Source organism: Lobosporangium transversale, assembly GCF_002105155.1.
Source record: "Lobosporangium transversale strain NRRL 3116 chromosome Unknown BCR41scaffold_54, whole genome shotgun sequence".
In the NCBI taxonomy this organism is placed as follows: Eukaryota; Fungi; Mortierellomycota; class Mortierellomycetes; order Mortierellales; family Mortierellaceae; genus Lobosporangium; species Lobosporangium transversale.
In genome coordinates this window covers 5,997-24,702 of record NW_019029032.1, presented here as the reverse complement: position 1 = coordinate 24,702, position 18,706 = coordinate 5,997, and the positions used below count along the sequence as shown (strand labels likewise).

General features: G+C 41.5%; 6 protein-coding genes across 6 annotated transcripts; 4 read left to right on the top strand and 2 right to left on the bottom strand.

Moving 5' to 3' along the window:
* Positions 1–150: 150 nt before the first annotated feature.
* Positions 151–2,518, bottom strand: BCR41DRAFT_362265 (hypothetical protein). The gene is made up of 2 exons (XM_022025694.1): positions 1,548–2,518; positions 151–1,461 (listed from the first exon to the last, which is right to left on the bottom strand). Exons 1-2 carry the CDS (start codon positions 2,463–2,465, stop codon positions 157–159), a joined length of 2,223 nt encoding a protein of 740 aa, XP_021876735.1. The 5' UTR covers positions 2,466–2,518; the 3' UTR covers positions 151–156.
* Positions 2,519–3,274: 756 nt separating this feature from the next.
* Positions 3,275–5,470, top strand: BCR41DRAFT_362263 (small nuclear RNA activating complex, subunit SNAP43-domain-containing protein). The gene is made up of 5 exons (XM_022025693.1): positions 3,275–3,566; positions 3,707–3,836; positions 3,968–4,305; positions 4,478–5,155; positions 5,255–5,470. Exons 1-5 carry the CDS (start codon positions 3,324–3,326, stop codon positions 5,378–5,380), a joined length of 1,515 nt encoding a protein of 504 aa, XP_021876734.1. The 5' UTR covers positions 3,275–3,323; the 3' UTR covers positions 5,381–5,470.
* Positions 5,471–7,059: 1,589 nt separating this feature from the next.
* Positions 7,060–8,227, top strand: BCR41DRAFT_191397 (hypothetical protein). Its single transcript, XM_022019822.1, has one exon. It carries the CDS (start codon positions 7,153–7,155, stop codon positions 8,158–8,160), a length of 1,008 nt encoding a protein of 335 aa, XP_021876733.1. The 5' UTR covers positions 7,060–7,152; the 3' UTR covers positions 8,161–8,227.
* A 2,455-nt stretch (positions 8,228–10,682) lies between these two features.
* On the top strand, positions 10,683–11,892 carry BCR41DRAFT_362259 (hypothetical protein). The gene has a single exon (XM_022025692.1). It carries the CDS (start codon positions 10,823–10,825, stop codon positions 11,819–11,821), a length of 999 nt encoding a protein of 332 aa, XP_021876732.1. The 5' UTR covers positions 10,683–10,822; the 3' UTR covers positions 11,822–11,892.
* Positions 11,893–12,004: 112 nt separating this feature from the next.
* BCR41DRAFT_191383 (hypothetical protein) lies at positions 12,005–12,569 on the top strand. Its single transcript, XM_022019821.1, has one exon. The coding sequence runs from the start codon at positions 12,187–12,189 to the stop codon at positions 12,526–12,528; it is 342 nt and encodes a 113-aa protein (XP_021876731.1). The 5' UTR covers positions 12,005–12,186; the 3' UTR covers positions 12,529–12,569.
* A 1,260-nt stretch (positions 12,570–13,829) lies between these two features.
* Positions 13,830–14,627, bottom strand: BCR41DRAFT_362255 (hypothetical protein). The gene has a single exon (XM_022025691.1). It carries the CDS (start codon positions 14,434–14,436, stop codon positions 13,837–13,839), a length of 600 nt encoding a protein of 199 aa, XP_021876730.1. The 5' UTR covers positions 14,437–14,627; the 3' UTR covers positions 13,830–13,836.
* Positions 14,628–18,706: the final 4,079 nt, after the last annotated feature.

The window sequence follows — 18,706 nt, the reverse complement described above, 5'->3', positions numbered from 1 at the left end:
AGCTATTCCTGTGAGCCACGGCTTCCTCGTCGAAATGTAGGAACCTTTGAACTATACATTGATTCCTTGACAGGGACGTGAGTGGGAGGCAAGGTGATGTAGTTTCAAGTGTGTGTTCTTTTTTTTTTTTTTTTTTTTTTTTTTTTTTTTCTTTTTTCATTCTTCAACCACAACGCTCCGGAATGGCCAAATCATATGGCTATGCTTACGCGTCAAGAATAGCGCGTCACCAACAGCTGCAATGTCAACCAATGGGTCTTCTTCCGCGTTATCTAGATAGGTGACCCACTGTGGTGGTTCAGGAAGCGGCGTATGTACACTAGAGTTACTGAAGGTAGCGGCGGCTTTACCACATTCTTGGTTCATATCAAAGATACAGATCCCGTTATTGGATGTGAGAGAAATTCGATAATGATCCCAAATCAAATATGCTATAAAAAGTAGTTCTTGGACCTGAGAGGATGTGGATGTAATTGTCTCGGGAGATGCCCCTGGAATGTAACGTCTCCCAAGAGTAGACTGTTGGAAATACCGATATTTAGCATTGAGCTCCCAAGATTCAAATTTCTCACCCTCCTGGAGATTAGACAACACTTCCTCACGTTTCCTAAGCTCCTTCTCGCTAACGAACCACGTAGATGTCTCCCATTCCTTATCTTGGCCATCTGCTAAGGCAACGATCCTAAAATCGCCATGTTTTCTATGGCTCAGAAAGGGTGAATTTGGTTTTTGGTCTTGAAACACCGGCTCCTCGATAGCCCAGTTGATCTGGACACCCCAGTAAAATAATTCGTTTCTAGAAACACTTGCACGTTCTTGTCCCTGTGACGCCGTATCCGCGCCCGATTCTGGTGCCTTCAGCACTGCAACTCTGAGCTTTCGAAGCCAGTCCCAAATCTGGGCATTGCCACCTTGGTCCATAATGACTAATAAATGCTCAAAATCGCTTTGCGGCGGGAAAAGTGACATACACGAAGTGCTGAGCGCTCGAGTGCCGCCGCCAAGGGCATGGCACGTCCACTTGGACTGGGTTGGGGCAGCGGTAGATGGTGTTGTCATAATAGTTTCATCTCTTGTCATACTAGTTCCATCTCTTGCAGAGAGCTGTTTTGGCGTAATAGTTTCATCTCGTGTCATACTAGTTCCATCTCTTGCAGAGAGCTGTTTTGGCGTCTTGGAAACAAATAAGGGGCTGGTCATAACGACGGTCTGCGCCCGAGAGCCTTGCAGGATACCAATCAAAGCGATGTGGTCTTGGATTTCGGCGGTCAAAGGGTCTTTCACAGAGTACAATTTAATGATTCTTCCACGAATTGTCTGTTGAGTATTGTGCGGTACAATGGTCTCGACCTTTCCACGAGCGGGTTGAGGGCGAAATGAAATAAGTTGAGGGCCCGTGGTATCCTCGCTGTTGCGAGAAATAGGAGCGGGAAGCTTGTCGGAGATATACGCTTCGGCAACCTAATGTAAGGAGAAAAAAGGAAAGATTTATTAAAAAAGGGGCAAAACCACAAAAAAAAAGATAAAGGGTTGCAAATGGCTCTCACCTTTATCTTCTGCCATGATTCAACAACACTCAGCTCGCTTTCTCCGGCATCAACGCCTGCAAGGTTCCTGTTGCCAAAAGCGACCACAAACACAATACGTATCCGCCCCTGGTCATCTCGTTGGTGGGGATAATGCTTAATGTCCATCAATTGGGCTACAATGAGATCCTCAGGATCAGCGTTTTGATCAAGCCCAGGATGGGCCCAGAAGTCACTGGTAATGGTTTCTAGAGGAGTCTCATGGTTTGGCAGGCCATAAACGATGAGCTGATACTCGGAATGAGCATTAAAAGTCCTCCTTTGTAGATAGGCTACGATCGTCGTTTGAGTAGTAGAATCTGTCGATGAAGCTGGAGGCCCGCCGTTCGACCATGGTGAGGATACAGGAGCAACGGTAGAATCTGTTGATAAATCTGGAGGCCCGCCGTTCGACAATGCTGAGAATACAGGAGCAATGGTAAAATCAGAAGAGAGTGTAGGCATGTGTGGAGGCCGGATATGCTTGGCTCGGCTTGGCTTCATGACTAGACATGGCGGCCCAGACATCGAAAAGGATTGTTGTGGATCTACCCAGTCGCGCTTATTGCGGAAATGGTCGTCCAAGCCAACGATTCTCCAGGCCTTATTAGCCCCTCGTAGATGATCGACCGTGGAGCCAGCTGAATAGTATGCATTTTTTCGATCAAAGATGTTTTTCCAGACATTTGGAGTAGTCAAATCTCTGAATATACTGCATGTTTGTGTGAGATTATTCAAGGCTATGGGGTCATCTACATGGCCTATAATTTGTACTAGCACTTCGTTTGGATAATCTGTTATGCGGATTTTCTTGCCGGGTGGAGATATGGCTCCTTTATCGTTAGAGTCTTGATGGTCGGCATCAGGATACAAAGGATGCTTTCGCTGGGATCGGTTCATTGAAGGGTCAAAAAATGCTAGAATATACTGGAAGCTGTGAGGATTTCTCTTTTTTGTCTCTTTTTATTGTATTGCCCAAAAGTTACTTCGCCAAGAATATGAGCAAACGGCTATTCTTATTGAATTAATGTTGAGTACATATAAATATATATTATATTTATATATAAAAATATTTAATCAATTGATACAGTGGAATCTCGATAATTGTACACTTTTGTACAAATTTCAAATTTGATATATTTCTAGGCCATTGGTGGGCTAAGAGCCTTACTCTTTTAAAAAAAAGTATTCTAAAAAACCCACACTCAACTGGAGTAGAGGAATCAGCAGAGGATTTTTAGAATAGTTTTTCATGAATTGTGGGCTTCTTAGCCAATCAATAACCGAGAAATATAGCAAATTCGAAAATTTACAAAAGTGTACAATTATCGAGATTCCACTGTACATTATTCTTCGCCAAAAAAGTAATATTTAATTCATATTGTAAAAATATATTGATTGAATTGGACGCAGAAAAAGCGCATCACATTGAATGGGATTTGAGTATTGAATCGGTGGCTGATTTTGGCCACCAACTCATTTAAGATTATTCAAAATTCTGAGCCGACCAAATCAATTCAATAATTATATGTTTTTAGAATATAAATGTTCATAACGAGGACAATATATTTTATTTTTACGATGATTAAATTGGTGATAAAGGTGTTGCGTAACTAGTCATGTGATAAACCCCTTAATTATCCCGTTTTGTAGTTTTGTTTTTTTGGAGGATTGGTTTGATGCGGCTGAGTCGCTTACATTTTTTTTTTTTTTTTTTTCTTTTTTGAATCAATTCATCATTTTCATTATGATCTTACGATGTCAAGAAATAGAGCAGAATTTGATGTTACGCTTACTGCCTGTCAAGGGCACGGCCTAAATTCATTAACATCGTCGACAACAGGAAATACACATCGTTCTGTACATGCCTTGGAGCAATGGCTCTTAGGTCATCATAACAAAGCCCCAAGCACAGTCGAGTGCCTAATTTTAGGAAGAATAGGGCTATGTACTCGAGCATTATATAACGACGTTCAAATGATTGTCCGCGAATATGAGAAAGTACATACAGTGAGACTATACAAAATCATTATTTCTGTGTATATGAAAGAAAGGAAGAAAAAAAATGCAAAAGTATATACTGATTAAATTAGCACTACGGGGGGTTTTTTTTCTCATTCTCTCCTTGAAATCATAAATAGAATGAATGTGTAGACTTTACAAGCTTCTCAAAGATCTGGAAGGAGAAGAGATTTTACTTGATCCATGCCGGTTGTCTTGAAAGAAACGAAAGATATGTATTCATGCAGGCTCTCTATGATATTTTGCTTGGTAAGCTGATTACGACCACAGACATCGGAGCTTATAATACGCGAGTCCATATTTCCAAAGAGTTTTCTATCTTCCTTTCATTGGATGCTGTGCTTACACATCCCTTCTTTTATTGCTCTATATTAAAACAGATTTTCTTTCTCCTACGGAGACTTTCGTGGCACAAGCTGGCGCTATTTACTGTCTCTACTTCTTATACTTTACTCAACCAGCCCTCTTCAAGAAAACAGGAATTCGCATTACTATACCTACTTGGGAAAACCTTCAACTCCTTTATGAACTTGCATTTCAATATGATTCGACCGATCTTATTTATGTTATTCATAAGCTCCGTTCCCGAGGCGCTTTCATTCATGCGGCCCAGAGACAAAGGCTTAGCAAAGAGTTGGAAAATGATGAAGGCGGTCTGCGAGCTCGTAATGAAGCGTTATTGGTCCGTTTGGAAAAAAACATGAACTCTTCTAATCTGGTATAGTAATCATTCTTTTTCTTTTTTCCTCTTTTTCTTTTTCTTCTTTTTCTTCTTTTAATATTCTATAAATTCTTTTTTTTCCAAATCAATCATTTCCTCAGCAATGGCGTTGTTCTTTGAACTAAAAACGACCCTTCTCTTTCTTTCTCCTGTATGTTTTTATCTGTAGATACCAGTGGGTAAATTACTGAAGGATATTAATAGCCTATCTGCTTCCTATCTTCAGTCAAAGGCAGACCTGGTGGCCGTATCGCTTGCTGCCCGAGCAAGTGAAATGGTGATGGACAAACTGAGAGCCGTCAAACCCGCAGATATGAATCCACTCGTGGCTAAACCCTTGCCCGAGTTCCTAAGAAAATATATGGAAGGTGCTATTGATTCTATACCGCATATGAATTTTAGAGCTGCGGAGCAAATTCAAAAAAAGAATGCTGCGGAGTCCGCAGATCTTGACGCAACAGTACTGAATGCATTCGACACAAGTGCACAGCCAATACAGCCTAGGCAAGCAGTACCTTTGAACTTTGGCCAAAGAGCCACCCCTATTGTACCAAGCAATATCGAAGGCTCATCGGTGGCGACAGCTATATCAACAGAGCAAAATGATCAAAATAATCGGTACAGGCTTGAGTCGGCTTTGTCCAGCACTGCCACTGGCGAAATTGGTTCTAGACATGAATTACCATATGTATTCCCACTTTCTTTATTACAGGCCTCACAGGGTGATTTTGCTCTCCGGATTGAGGAAATTGCTAAAGAATACGATAAAGATCGTATTGCACGATATAGATTTGCGGATGAAGGCGGCTTGGCGCTCAATGACTATATGTTTCCTGATGAACTATTGGTAGGAAGGAAAAGATGGAGAAACCGAAGTAAGACAAGAGTGATCATTATTTCGTATATTAATTTGATCTTTATCTAATTATATTTCACATAAATATAGCCTGACAAACGAAATACTATAAATTATAAACGCTCCAAAAATCGATCAAAATTTAGGCGACATACCAAGAGAAGGCGTATGGATACTGAGCAGCTGAATGATCAACATGCTTCAAATGATGTATAAGAGCCGGCCTGTACTAATATTGGAGATCCAGAAGATGGGGAAAATATAATCAATGCAGAGCAATAAAATAAATAAAATTAAGGTTCAATATCAAGAGGCTCAGGAGCCCTTACAAATCAAATATCCTGAACTTAAGCCACGTCCTAGGCCATTGGCAAAGTTAAATCTCAATCTAGGTGCTAAGGTACAACAAGACGCCAAGGTAGTGGATTCTACCTTTTTTTTTTTTTTTTTTTTTTTTTTTTTTGATAGACCATTCTTAGAAATGTAGATGACAGGTGGGTGTTAGAATCTTGATCAATGATTAGTCATAAGGTGTAGGGTATGCATGCATATGCGATACGATGAGGAAGATACGTCAGATGGAAGTGGCATATCAGGCAGAGTTGTTACGATCACGAAAGTCGATCTGTCCCTATGCAGTCATATATCATCCTACACAGCCAACCAGAGTCCTCGCCAAAAAGTTGTTGACTAATATATTTTTGAATTAAATCTGAAAAAACAGAAATTTACGTGAAGGTTTTTTTCTGTAGGGTATTTTATTCAATTTATAAATGTGAGAAATATATTAGTCGACGACTTTTTGGCGAGGACTATGCATTAAGCTTAATGTATTCACAGTACACAACGTCTGTGCACCTGGATTAAGCTTTTGGTGATGGCGAAGTGTCTGTTTTTTTTTCTTCGCCTTCGCCTCTTTTCTTCTGTTTTAAGGTGTCGGCTTGTAGTATAATGACTTCATCTTGCCGCCTTTCCCTATTGCATACCCCTAGGGCGGAGCGTTTACCAGTAACCTAGAAACAATAGCTCACATTTTCCCCAGCCCAGCTGCCTGAAGGACTGGAAATAGCACAAGCAAAGCCGCTGTTACAAGGCCTCTCTAGTTTGGTGGCTAGTATACCAGATATTATACCGCCTGAACCAAGCTCGCTATCGATGGCGATTACAACAAGCGAAGGACTAGCAACAGCATCAACAGTTGCTGAGATTACAATAACCACAGCTTTTTTTGTTGTCATTGTTTTTATTGGATTGTTTTTACCGCTTGTTTGATTAGACAGAAGAGCTGGGATTTCATACGCTGTAACAAAAGTCTTATTGTGTACTTTTTTTATTTGTGGATATGATTGATACTCTCGGTAGAGATAGAGCAAGACGTGCAGAGATTGTGGATATTTATTTGATCCGAGTGTTTCCACAAATAAGAATTCGATATAAGTTTGCATTAAGTGTGCAGTCTACTCGCAATATAAAATGAGCAAGGTACATTTAAGGCAAGGAACAGGTGGACGCGCCTGTCTGCAGCTATTACAGATACCACATGTCATGGTAACGTGAGGCCCCCTATCCAACATTGCCATTTCCACAATTAAAATTAAACAGGCAAATTCACCTACGTACTTTTTCGGACTATGCGCCCTCAAGATCGAGAAATACAGCATTGACCGCGTCTAAAAACTAGGATTAGTTATTAAAACAAGGTTGACTATGCCGCTCGTCACTAAGGAATGTGGTTTGAGCGTATTTCGTTCATCCTGTGATAAATATGGAATATGTCTTCGCCAAAGCTGATCTTCAAAATTGCTCTTGTATAATTTCACAGCATGATCAGGAACCGTTTCGGATAATTATCGCAAGCATGTTTGACAGTGATTCCCATCCGGCTGTATGTTTTAGTGAGGATATTTATTATTTGCCTTTTAAGTTGAAGAGCATTGACTTCGCCATGTTTCCTTAGCCTAAACTTTTATATTTTTTTTTCCTAGAAAATGGCACATCACTACTTTCCTATTGCTGATCTGAAAAAGGCCTTGGCCTTACTGAAACCTGTAACTTCTACTGCATTGGTCTCACAAGCTACTACACCAGCCCTAGATGTCACGAAAGCTGCTTTGAATAGGGCCTTGACCTTACCAAAGCCTGTAGCTCCTACTGTATCGGTCTTACAAGCTACTGGGGGTGCTACACCAACCCTAGAAGTCACGAAAGCTGCTCTGAATAAGGCCTTGACCTTGCCGAAACCTGTAGCTCCTACTGCATTGGCCTCAGAAACAGCTGGGGGTGCTTTTGCTACCTCAGTCCTAGAAACCATGGAAACTGCTCTGTATAAGGAGGCTTTAGCTTTATCGAGTCTTGCTCCGCCTATTGCACGGGCTTCAGAAAGAGTTTCAACTATCGCTGTGGTCCCTGCGGCTAGAGCACCTCCTGCCACACCAGAAATAGCCGTTCCAGTTACTCCTAGTCCACCTGCGCCAATGGATTGGAGAACTGCACAAGTAGAGCCAGTTGTAACTGTACCTCCATATGTGGACATAAATGCTGCAGCTAAGCTTCCACCTGTGATACCTGCAGCGCTAAAACCGATGCTAGCGACGGCACCAGTGACAATGACAGGGGCTATAACAGCACCAGCGACTGCTGCGACTCCGATAGCGGCAGCCTTTCCTAATATCGACATGTTATTATTATTATTCAAGGAGAGAAAGGAAAGGGTTAAGAGGAGAGAAAGGTTATCCTTTTGTCAATTTTCCAGAGCCTTACTTGTCAACTTATTCTCTTTGGGTATTTCCCCCGTGGCACACTTGCACTTTTGTTCGGAGGCAAATGTGTATGGTAAAATGTTAAGCAGCATCCATAGAGCGATGCTCCAGCGCGTGATTTTAATAGCCATCTTGATGAAAGAAAGTGTCAAAAATGATGGGGAAATGAATAACGAAAGCAAAATCAGGGCTCAGAGAAAAAATGAAGAGAGAGGAATGGCCTGTGGATTCTTTTAGTTATTGATGCTGATTCGATGAATGCTGCCCTCATTAGACATTAAGCACATTCATAATTGCAATCATTTATCTTTTGTACTTGTTTGATTATGACCAATCAGATCAGTCTAGCCTCGTGTTCATATCACCTCCTTTGCTTAATTGCATCCTTAGAAGGATATCTCTTCTTCACTAGCAGTTGCAAGGCAACGGTTTTTCCCTCATAGTAGACTTCACAATCAAAGAGATGACATTGGAGACAGCACTTCGACTAGCTGGGTGTCTGGATCGGACTTTGTTCTTACCGCCGCTCTATTCATTGTTAGAAGACGCGATACAATCAGGCCATCTTACTCTCGAGCCTACAGGCACCTTCAGAAGTGGCACATCTCAGCTCGCTCTTCGACTCCAAATGAGTGGAGGCATGGTAGAACGATATCAAATGCTGGAATCAAGATACTCTAGATGCAACATACACTGGTCATTTCAAAAACTAGATTAAATCCTCTAACAAAGCAGTGTCAGGGTTTTGAGATAGCATCTTTAGACATACCACGGTACATTTGTAAAAGACGCCTCACAAAATATAGAGCAAATGGCTGCTTGGGCCTGAGAGGTCTCCAGATGGATAAAGCAAACTTGATCAATACACAGCCACCAACATCGGCTTCAACAATAGCAATCCTTGCAGAGATCGCCGTCAATACATCCATTATCATCAGCCCCAGAATCGGGGTCGTCCACGGTTCTGGGCCTTTGAAGACAATAGCCTTAATTACCGCTCATCTTTTTAGCCACCGATGCCCTTCATCTACGCGAATCTCTACTTCCCGCGGATTTTTTTGAGGAATTTCCTGCACAATGGTTTTGTCCGGTTACCATGTGCTCATGGCGAGGTTTGACAATGCCCACATGTTGCCGTTCTTGGTCTCACTGTCGGATGCCACTATGGCCGCAAAGAGACAGCTCTATAACACTGCTAAGAGTACGTTTTCAATGTACATTGAAGAATATCTCTAGACAGTGAAACAGATATGCCTCACCTACAGCTTCACCCACAGCTTCACCCACATCTATAACTTATATATGACAGAGATGAAAGCAAATGCCCCTGGCATTACGCCTTAATCTCTCTCTTCCATATCCGAAAGATTATTTATACAAATATACTTAGAGTAACCTATATCAGTCTAATAGCATCAAGATGAAATAAAGCAACCTACGGGACGAATAGTAATGAAAGCCAGGAGGCGCTTTTTAATGCATACATGTAGTACATTGTTTATGACCTTATTTGTTCTGTTTATTCCAATTGTATAATGGTTAAGAGTGAGTTCACTTCATTTTATGTCAAATATTAGAAGGGCAAAAAACTGATTCGACCTGACTCCCATGTCTAGGAGCGATTCGAAGTGACAACAATATAATATGTCGGTGTCTGCGGTGTCTGCTTACAATCGCGAGAACAGATATACTCTAAGTGTGACTTGTGGACGCCATGGTGATCGCATCACTTTTCTTTATGCAGCTCAGCCTCACCATCTCCATCTTCATCTGTAGACGACTCTTCACCATCACACCACTCAAAGCTCTCGATAAATCCTATTGACTTAAAAATATCCAGGTCCCCGAGTGGCGAATCTGTTACAGCGTGCTCAGCGAGATCGAAGGAGTGACAGATGGGTTCGTTTGCATCGTCGATATTCCTTTTTTTTTTTTTTTTTTTTTTTTATTTAATTTTTTTTTTTTTTTATTCATATGAATCGCGCTTATAATCCGCCCATACCCTTTTGAGCATTTTTATCCTGTGAAATTATTGGAAATTGGACTTCACTCTGTTTGAATGCATCTACAAACCGATTTTTTTTTTTTTTTTTTTTTTTTTTAATTCTTGAAAACATTATCCTAAGCGCCGAATAAGCTTATGAAATTTTCTAAGGATGTGCTTATCAAAGAAAGTTAGACCTTTTATTAGTAAATAAAACCAGCTCTTCTTCCCATTACAAAAACGAATTAAACTTATTTCAATCAGGCAAATACATAAAGAGAAAGAGAAGAGCTCTCCTTTCCAAAAGGAGCAACAATAGCAATAGATGCGGTAGCAGCAACAATGACATCGCCATACAAGACTGCCAGTGTAGTAGTGGAAGAGCGGTTATGTTGATGGGAAAGAGATTGGCAAAAACCATTGTCTATCATGTTTGTTACTCCATCATCCATGCATTTATACAAAGGGATGTGCACGGACACTTAAAATGCTTCTCTCCATTTGTCGTTGATCGATTTATTCGGCTGTAATTGGTGAAAACATCATCTTAATATTACTTTTATATAACATTGCGTCATTTCTGCTTCTTCCTTTATTTCCGTTCGCGCAACGACGCAGAGTCAAATGTCTGAAGACATGTTAATAAAATCAGCCAATAGGACACAAACTGGCCATTGACCCCCTTAAACCTATTCCGAATAAGGACATAGTCTTGCCACCAATATTTCTTTTTCTTTCGCTTTCTTTCCTTCAACGCACCTCACTTCATTTATTTCTTATCTTATCTCACTTCTTTTTATTTCTTTTGTTAAGCGTATTTCACTTCTTTTCTCTTGCCTTCTTCATCTTCAACATCACTCTTTTTTTCAAACAGACCCCTTGTTCCTCTTCATACACACATATCTCCTCTACACCATGAGCGCATCCACTAATATGAAAAGGAAAGCGGAAAATACGGCGCTTGAGCAAGCAGCCGCCTCTAAGTGTCGCCGGCTGCCAGTGGCCTGTAGCACTTCCCACAATGCAGCAGAGTCAGGTCCATCAACAAGCAAGAAGAGGAAGGCCGAGGATGTGGCACTGGAGCAGCCAGCCACTCCAGCAAAGCGCGTCGTCTTCACTTTCCAAGAGCCAAGGGAAGTGTCGACTGCCAAGTTAAAAGGCATCCTCAAGTCGTCGGCTCCGGTACGCATCCTAAGCTGGGAGCGTATGCTTGACCACCCAGAGGTGAAGAACCCTCACATGGTCAGAAGCAGAGGTGACAGCTACCCAGAGGGCCCAGTCTCTGTGGAGAGAGCCTTGGCGCTATTGGGGGCCAGGGACACGCGGTCGCGCTTTTCGGCCTACCAGTTATTGAGTATTTACCTCAAAGAGGGCCGTGGGGAGCTTCTGCAGCAAGAGTCGGTGCGGGCTTTTGCTCAGTATTTCGTGAGGGACTTGGATTCAAACAACCACCCAAGTCTGATCCAGGCAGCGCTCAAGTGCACAAGCCACTTCCTTTCTAACCAGTCGATCGCTGTCATGTTCACTCAAGGAGAGGTCCAGCACATGATGATGCGGATCCTGCATCTGGTCAACACAACAAATGAGGCACGCACTTGCCATTTGGCTGTCTGGATCCTTGCATCTAATGAAATCCCTTCAAGGTGGCTGCTCCCGTTCCTCTTACAGATGATTCAAGCGCTCACGAGCAATCTAGACTCCCGCTTTGAGGCATCGAGTATCACTAGTGGATGCCTAGACGGTATATCTACCGTGTTTGCGCGGTTCCCGAATGAGGCAGTAGCAACAACCCAGACTTGGTTCAAACCCGTGCTCACAAAGTCAAAATCGACCATTCCTCGCATTCAGTCAAAGGCATTGAGGCTGATGAGGATGGCGATCCTCGCTCCTCGACCAAATGGTGTCTCGATGTAATGATGCCTCTTCGACTGGTCAACACCTCCTTGCTCAAATGACCAGAATGTCCTCTCGACCGAACAGAGTGCAATAATACATTCATGTAAGTTGGTTGCCTTCTATTATTGAAGTTCTCTTACGGTCGGCTATATCTGTAGAGGCAGTTCATAAAAGAGCATGTAATTTATACTAAAGAAAGCTCTGCATCACTTTTTTTTCTAGCACTATAGCCACTTGCAAACCACAAACACTCTACCAAGCTGGGCCATGACTTGTATACGAAGATGGACAAGAAAGGAAAGTGGAGGAAATGTAAAAAACGAACAATCTCTCCTGGATTGAGGTGCAGTTCTTGAAGAGAGCAGTGAGTGTGTTGATCCCTTATGCCACTTTGTCAGATGTATGCATTCCAACTCTACTTGAGCAGAGATAATATTACGGAGCTATTCGAGGATAACCAACACAGCCCTGAAACGGCAGTGGCAGCTCTTAGTGAACTGCCCGAGAAGCCCATTGTGCGAGGAAACACCCCTGAGCTTCAACAACAGGGCTTGGACAAGGCCATATACGCCAATAGCCGCTACGGATCCGTTTTAAGACGCACTGCCAAGAGTTTTGCTGATTGGGCCACCTCCTCATGGTGTGCCCTGGGTGGTGCTGGTTCAAGGAGGCCGACGCCGCTGTCTAAAAGAACCACAGAAAGAAATGAATATAAAAAAAGATAAAAGAAGATAAAAAAATAAAAAGGATATAAAAAAGAAAAAAGAAAAAGAAAAAAAAGAAAAGAAAGTATAAAGCAAAATGGTGACGACAATGCAGAAAAAAAAGGCGAATAAGCTGAAAAGGGAAAGAGAAAGAGAAAAAAAATAAAGAAAATAAGAAAAATAAGAAAAAACGAAAGGTAAAAAAGATTAAAAGACCCATCCATCTTGGAGCACCAGCCAGCTATCGGGGATCTAGCTAGTGTACGTAAGATGGTGCAAGGAGGGTGTCAATAGTGCGCCAGGGACTAGAAATGGAGAGTAAGTGGTGTGTACCATTGAGTTTAACTCAATACGAACCGCTGCAAAAATAGGGTCAAGGGGCTTCAAGTGTTCATCCCATGGCATCGTGTGTATAAACCCACTGCCCATGCGAGCGCATTCCAAACGAAACGGCTGCATGTGTGCGGCGCGCTTTTGAGCTTGAATGGTACCGCTTTGTTTGTAAATGTCCCAGAATCCATGTGCTTAATATACTCCTTCATGATGATACTAAGTCTCGCACTCAGTAAACTTGCTCGACCCAGCGTAGGTAGTGACCTGTTCTCCTTATGAAGGAATCAAGTACAAAGCAAATAATATCCACTTCAAATATGATAAGCATGACAAGACGAAAGTCACTGGGGGCTATCTAGGCTAGGGTGAGATCGATATAATGCCAGGAAGTACCAACAAGGCCCAAGAACTTCGTTCCACTTTATAGCAAGGAAGATATGCGCGCCTCCTTAGGCTTAACAGGGTTACGGAACCGCTGACGGAGCTTCTCAAGAAGGGTGTGGCTTTCATTATGCGTACTGAGCAGTTATTAGCGGCGAAAAATTTAAGGGCAAGCTTATTCAAACCCTCAGTACCTGAGGCTCCAAGTTCTGAAAAAGAATGGATGATACCATACATGTACGATGCCAGCTAATATGCGATGGGCTATAAATGAAATAAAATGTGCGAGCCTGAGCAACCGAAGGCCAAGTGGCCAAAGTATAGCATACACAGATGGAAGGTCTATTTGGCAATCCGGTCCATTGAATACGGTATTGGACACGCTATGGCATGTTTGCTTCTCAGGTTCTGGATATTTTTTATGCCAACATTACTAATTGAGAAACCTGTTTGGGATATAAAAGTGTTATTTTTTTTATTTATTTTTTTATTTTTTTATTTATTTTTATTAGCAAACAAGAAATAAAGCTAATTGAAGGATCAAAAGAGCGGTAGGCTGGTATCGATATTCATGCTTTTTTTTTTTTTTTTTTTTTTTTTTTGGAAAACGGCATATCACTCCTTTCCTGTTGCTGCTCTGAATAAGGCCTTGGCCTTACCGAATCCTTTAGCTCCTACTACATTGGCCTCAGAAGCTACTGAAGCTGCAATTTTTGCTGCATCGATTTCGGAGGCCATTGAAGCTGCTCTGTATAAGGAGGCTTTAGCTTGTTCGAATCCTGCTACTCCTACTGCACTGGCTTCAGAAGTTAAAGCTGCAACTTTTGCCTCATCGATCTCGGAAGCCATTGAGGTTGCTCTGTATAAGGAGGCTTTAGCTTTATCGAGTCCTGCTCCGCCTATTGCACGGGCTTCAAAAAGAGTTCTAACTATTGCTGTGGTCCCTACAGCTAGAGCACCTCCTGCCACGCCAGAAATAGCCGTTCCAGTTACTCCTAGTCCACCTGCGCCAATGGATTGAAGAACTGCACAGATAGAGCCAGCAGTGACTGCACCTCCCCAAAAAGACATCATTCCAGCAGCTGGGGTTCCAGCTACGATCCCATTAGGGCTAAAGCCAAGGCTAGCGACAGTAATTTTGAAAAGTATAGGGGCTATAAGAACACCAGCAACTGCTGTGACTACGATAGCGGTGGTGTTTTCTGATATCGACATATTTTTATTAGTTTTTCAAGGTGAAAGAGGAAAGAGGAAAGAGTTAAGAGGAGAGAAAAGTTATCCATTAGTCAATTTTCCAGAGCCTTACCCGTCAGCATATTCTCCTTGGGTATTTCCTCCGTAGTATTGCATTTTTGTTTTTTTTGTTCGGAGGCAAATGTGGATGGTGAAATGCTAGCCATCTTGATAAAAAAAAGTGACAGAAATGAGGATGAAAGAAGGAATGGCCTAGGCTCGTCACCAGCCTGTGTGGCTTATGTGCATTGCACTAACAGGCTGGGACCCAACATTTTTTCTTCAAAAAAAATTTCCAAGTCGTACAAACGGCGGGGAAATGGCCCTTTTTTTTTTCAAAGTCGAAATATGCCGCTAGAAGTTGCCCCCCTAAAATCTCAAGTTTGGCCCCAGCCTGTCAGTGAGCGTTAGTGCAATGCACATAAGCCATACAGGCTGGTGACGAGCCTAGGAATGGCCCTTTTTCAAGATGAGTGCGTAGTTCTTTTTTCTTTTCATAAATTGAGGTTTTGGTTTCGTATCAATTTCGTAAATTTCAAAAGTACGACGCCAACGTCCTCATGACCGGGAAACATTAACAGATCGACATCAATAACAGCAGTCTAAGCATTACATCCGAAATGCGTTGCGCTAACCAGAATTTTCATCTGGCGTGCAGAGGTGAAACCTTGGGTTACTTCTACACCTGAGTATCTCAAATAATAATAAAAAAATTATGAAATTGATAGAGGTGCAATTACGAAGCTATAACCTCTATTTATGAAAAAGAAAAAGAATCTTGAACTCATCTTGAAAATAAGAATAAAGATCTCATCCGATATATAATTCATTTTCATTTACAACTCATGCTGTGGTATTTGAAAAGTTATTTATCTCATGTTAAACCCTGTCGACATTGGTTGCTTTGAATTTTAAATGAAATTTCACTATGAACACGAACCTTTGATGTACAAGTGCTACAAATAGAATGATAGCCAAAACTGATGCAATCAATCGCTTTTTTTTTTTTTTTTTTTTTTTTTTTTTAAAAAAATCCTTTTCAATCTTCATTTTCCTTCTGATAATCTCCTTTGCCATCATGGCCCCTCATTCTGAATTGTCATTACTATTATCATTAATGAACTAAATTAAAGAGTCGAAGATGGCTCTCGTGAAATGACCAGCCAACTCTCCTGACATTCATTTAATAGAAAAGGTATTAAAAAAAAAAAAAAAAAAAAAAGGTTGGAGCTTTGGGAACGAGTTCAAGACAAATGGGCAAATATCACTTTCAAAAGCTGTATAGGATGTGTCAAAGAAGACGGGGTTGTATAAGGCTAAAGGAGGCAAAGCCGTTATAAGTATAAAGCGGAAATGATAACAGTAATAATAATAAAAGCTCCTTCAAGGTTGCTGTTTTGCAAGGAACCATTGATGAGTAATTGGCCATTATATGCTTACTGCGGCATTGACGGCAATGGCGGCGGCAGTTCATGGCAGCTTGACAAAGGAGACGTATTAAGGAAAAAAAAAAAAAAAAAAAAAAAATTGCGATTCATTTCACTATGGAGGTAGATTATATTACTGAGGTGTCCATGTCAAATGGGCGACAGAAGAACTCGCCGTTTCCGAGTCACAGAAAACGTGGTGATTTTTAGGATTGTTGCACAGGCAGATAGCGAAGCGTAAGAACGAAAGGCACTGCATGGTTCGCTAGAGAGAAGAGATTGGAGGTGGGAATGAGCTTCTGAGAAGTTGGACGAAAAATTTTCAAAAGTCGGACCCTTGCTAGATCCTGCATCCCTCGTCCACATTTCCAGAGGCCTAAGTGTTGTTTTCCATGGCATATTTGATTTGAAATTACTTTAGGATTGTACTCAGCCCAAAATGGGACTAGTGCCTTCTACATGTAGTGCCATCGCAGCCTGCCATTGCTGGCAACATTAACGCCGATTCTGAGTCTCACGAGGGGCACATGCAGTAAAGTTCACCTTCAGGAACACAACAGTAGAACATCCACCCAGAAAACGCGGAAGAGGATCCACTGATCGATGCTCCAGCTGTTGATGGCACGCTATTCCTGACACGTAAATATAGTCCTATAAATTGGTAATTCTGGAGCTTTGTTCATCGGTTTGACCGTGGGTGAAGAATAGTAAAAAAAAAAAAAAAAAAAAAAAAAAAAGATATAAACCCTCTTCCTCATTCTTCTTGCTATCAAGGTGGTCATAGAGAGTTTAAGGGATTCCTTTCCATAGGAAATCTGTGTTGTAACAGGAGAACATCCCCTGGCACTTGTTTTAATATCCCCTTAAAGCTTTGTACAGTGGTATACAGTGCCAGTAGTGGAGTGATGTTTCGTCTATCGAGATGCAGACAGAGCCTAGTAGAAATAATAGAAATAATAAAAATAATAGTAATAAGACTAATAATAAAAAGACTTGGATGAACTGGTAAAAAAAAAAAAAAAAAAAAGAAAGAAGGAATTAACAAAGCTTGAATAAAAAGGTCCTACGCGACATGTAAAGTAAATACATTAGAATGACTTTTCGTTTACCTTTAGTACCGCTTTGGCTGAAAAACACCACTGTATGCAATGAAGACAGCCCTGGTACATTTTCAGATACCGAGCAATGGCATACACAGTTTTTTATACCAACTTACTATTGTAAAAATGATTTGAATCAGTGGAAGTTAACTGTTTATTTCAGGATCGACAACAAAATAAATAAATGAATAAATCTCCGTGGCCTGTCAATGGGCTCCAAAATGAAAAACCTGAGGGTGCATTGAGCCGGCATGCATATCATGTCGCGACATGGATCGTATAGAGAAGCATAACCATGCAGCATATGTAGTCGTGGGCCATAACAATATCTTGAGAGTCTGTTATTTCCGCTTGTTTCTTTTCGTGTTTCCTTGTGATAGTGCCATAAGCTATAGGGTTACCTCCTGTTATTACAGGCCTTGATCAGCAGCTGTGTAGTCAATCAGCTCAACCGGCATAGTATAGCGAAGCGGATCGATCGGCACAGCTAAATTGTCGTCCAAGCCTTGGGCAGCAGCAGCAGCAAGCCCAGGAACAGGCCCAGGAACAGCGCCAAGAGTGGTAGTAGAGACAGAGGTTAACGCGACAACAGGGACAGGGGTGACATCTGGAGGAAGAGGGGTTACATCAGCAGGAACAGGAACAGCAATCACCGGGATGATTGGATGAGGGATATGGATTTGTGGATTCAATATGGTAGAGGGAAATCGTCTAGCAGTGTTCCAGGGCATAGTCAAGGTTCCTTATGGAGTATATAGAAGAATATAGAATGACGATAGAGCTGGAGACACGCGATGTCTCTATTTATAGGAACAAATGGCGAAGTAACATATTTTATTTTTTAGAATACGATTGAATTAAGACGCGAAGGCGACTTAAATAACTACTCAGAAAGTCATTGGGAGTGTACAAACATGTTAAATTTTAAGTTTGAGCTTTGATCGTCTACAAAGATTTTTCTTTTTCTGTTCCAGGGCAGGCGTATCTACAAAGCCCATAGTCAGCTTGGATATTTGAGGATGCATAAAAACTTGCATGGATCTCGTTTTGTTTAGGATTAATCTATTTGGCAGCCCATACCAAATATAATAATTTTTGCCTCTATTTGGCAGCCTACTTCTGGGGGCTGCCACTTAACTTCGCACTCTTGGGTGGCAGCTGGGCTGCCAAATACAGACTTTTTTTTTTTTTTTTTTTTTTGATAACAGGGTCATAACATCAGTGGTAAAACAAGCAGCGTTCTGTGGATACATTGCCTTGCACAGCTAATGCCGCCGGAGGTACTAAGGGCAGCGGCGATGACATCTTCACAAAACAGCCTTCAATGTACACGGTTAGGGAATGATTTATTGAAGACGTCTAGGTAGTAGGTGAGACGCGTTTGCTCCGAGCGAAAACCTCTCATAGGCATTGATCTCCAAATGGCACCTCCAAAACTGTATGAGCGACCTACTTGAAGACAATGTCACTACACATAACTATGACGTAGAAGACGGGAGCTTTATTAATTTGAAGTATGAGCGTTATAAACATATACGGTTCCTAGGAATGAAAAAAAAAAAAAAAAAATAGTTAGAGGCCAAATAATGCTGGGTAGGCTGCCAAGTAAATAATGAATGTTATTTGGCAACTGGGCTGCCAAAGAGAGTCTTGAAAGTTGACTATATTTGGCAATGGGCTGCCAAATAATATTTAGTTATACCCTTCCCTTCCAGCCCTCCAGCG

What these genes read in the sequence shown, in the direction of transcription:
- BCR41DRAFT_191397 (XM_022019822.1), top strand. Translation starts at nt 7,153, where the DNA reads ATGGCACATCACTACTTTCCTATTGCTGATCTGAAAAAGGCCTTGGCC.
- BCR41DRAFT_362255 (XM_022025691.1), bottom strand. Translation starts at nt 14,436, where the DNA reads ATGTCGATATCAGAAAACACCACCGCTATCGTAGTCACAGCAGTTGCT.
- BCR41DRAFT_191383 (XM_022019821.1), top strand. Translation starts at nt 12,187, where the DNA reads ATGCCACTTTGTCAGATGTATGCATTCCAACTCTACTTGAGCAGAGAT.
- BCR41DRAFT_362259 (XM_022025692.1), top strand. Translation starts at nt 10,823, where the DNA reads ATGAGCGCATCCACTAATATGAAAAGGAAAGCGGAAAATACGGCGCTT.
- BCR41DRAFT_362263 (XM_022025693.1), top strand. Translation starts at nt 3,324, where the DNA reads ATGTCAAGAAATAGAGCAGAATTTGATGTTACGCTTACTGCCTGTCAA. An exon ending in TTGTCCGCGAATATGAGAAA is followed by an intron (nt 3,567 to 3,706) that starts GTACATACAGTG and finishes AATCATAAATAG; the next exon opens with AATGAATGTGTAGACTTTAC. An exon ending in TGTTTCCTGATGAACTATTG is followed by an intron (nt 5,156 to 5,254) that starts GTAGGAAGGAAA and finishes ACATAAATATAG; the next exon opens with CCTGACAAACGAAATACTAT.
- BCR41DRAFT_362265 (XM_022025694.1), bottom strand. Translation starts at nt 2,465, where the DNA reads ATGAACCGATCCCAGCGAAAGCATCCTTTGTATCCTGATGCCGACCAT. An exon ending in AATCATGGCAGAAGATAAAG is followed by an intron (nt 1,462 to 1,547) that starts GTGAGAGCCATT and finishes TCCTTACATTAG; the next exon opens with GTTGCCGAAGCGTATATCTC.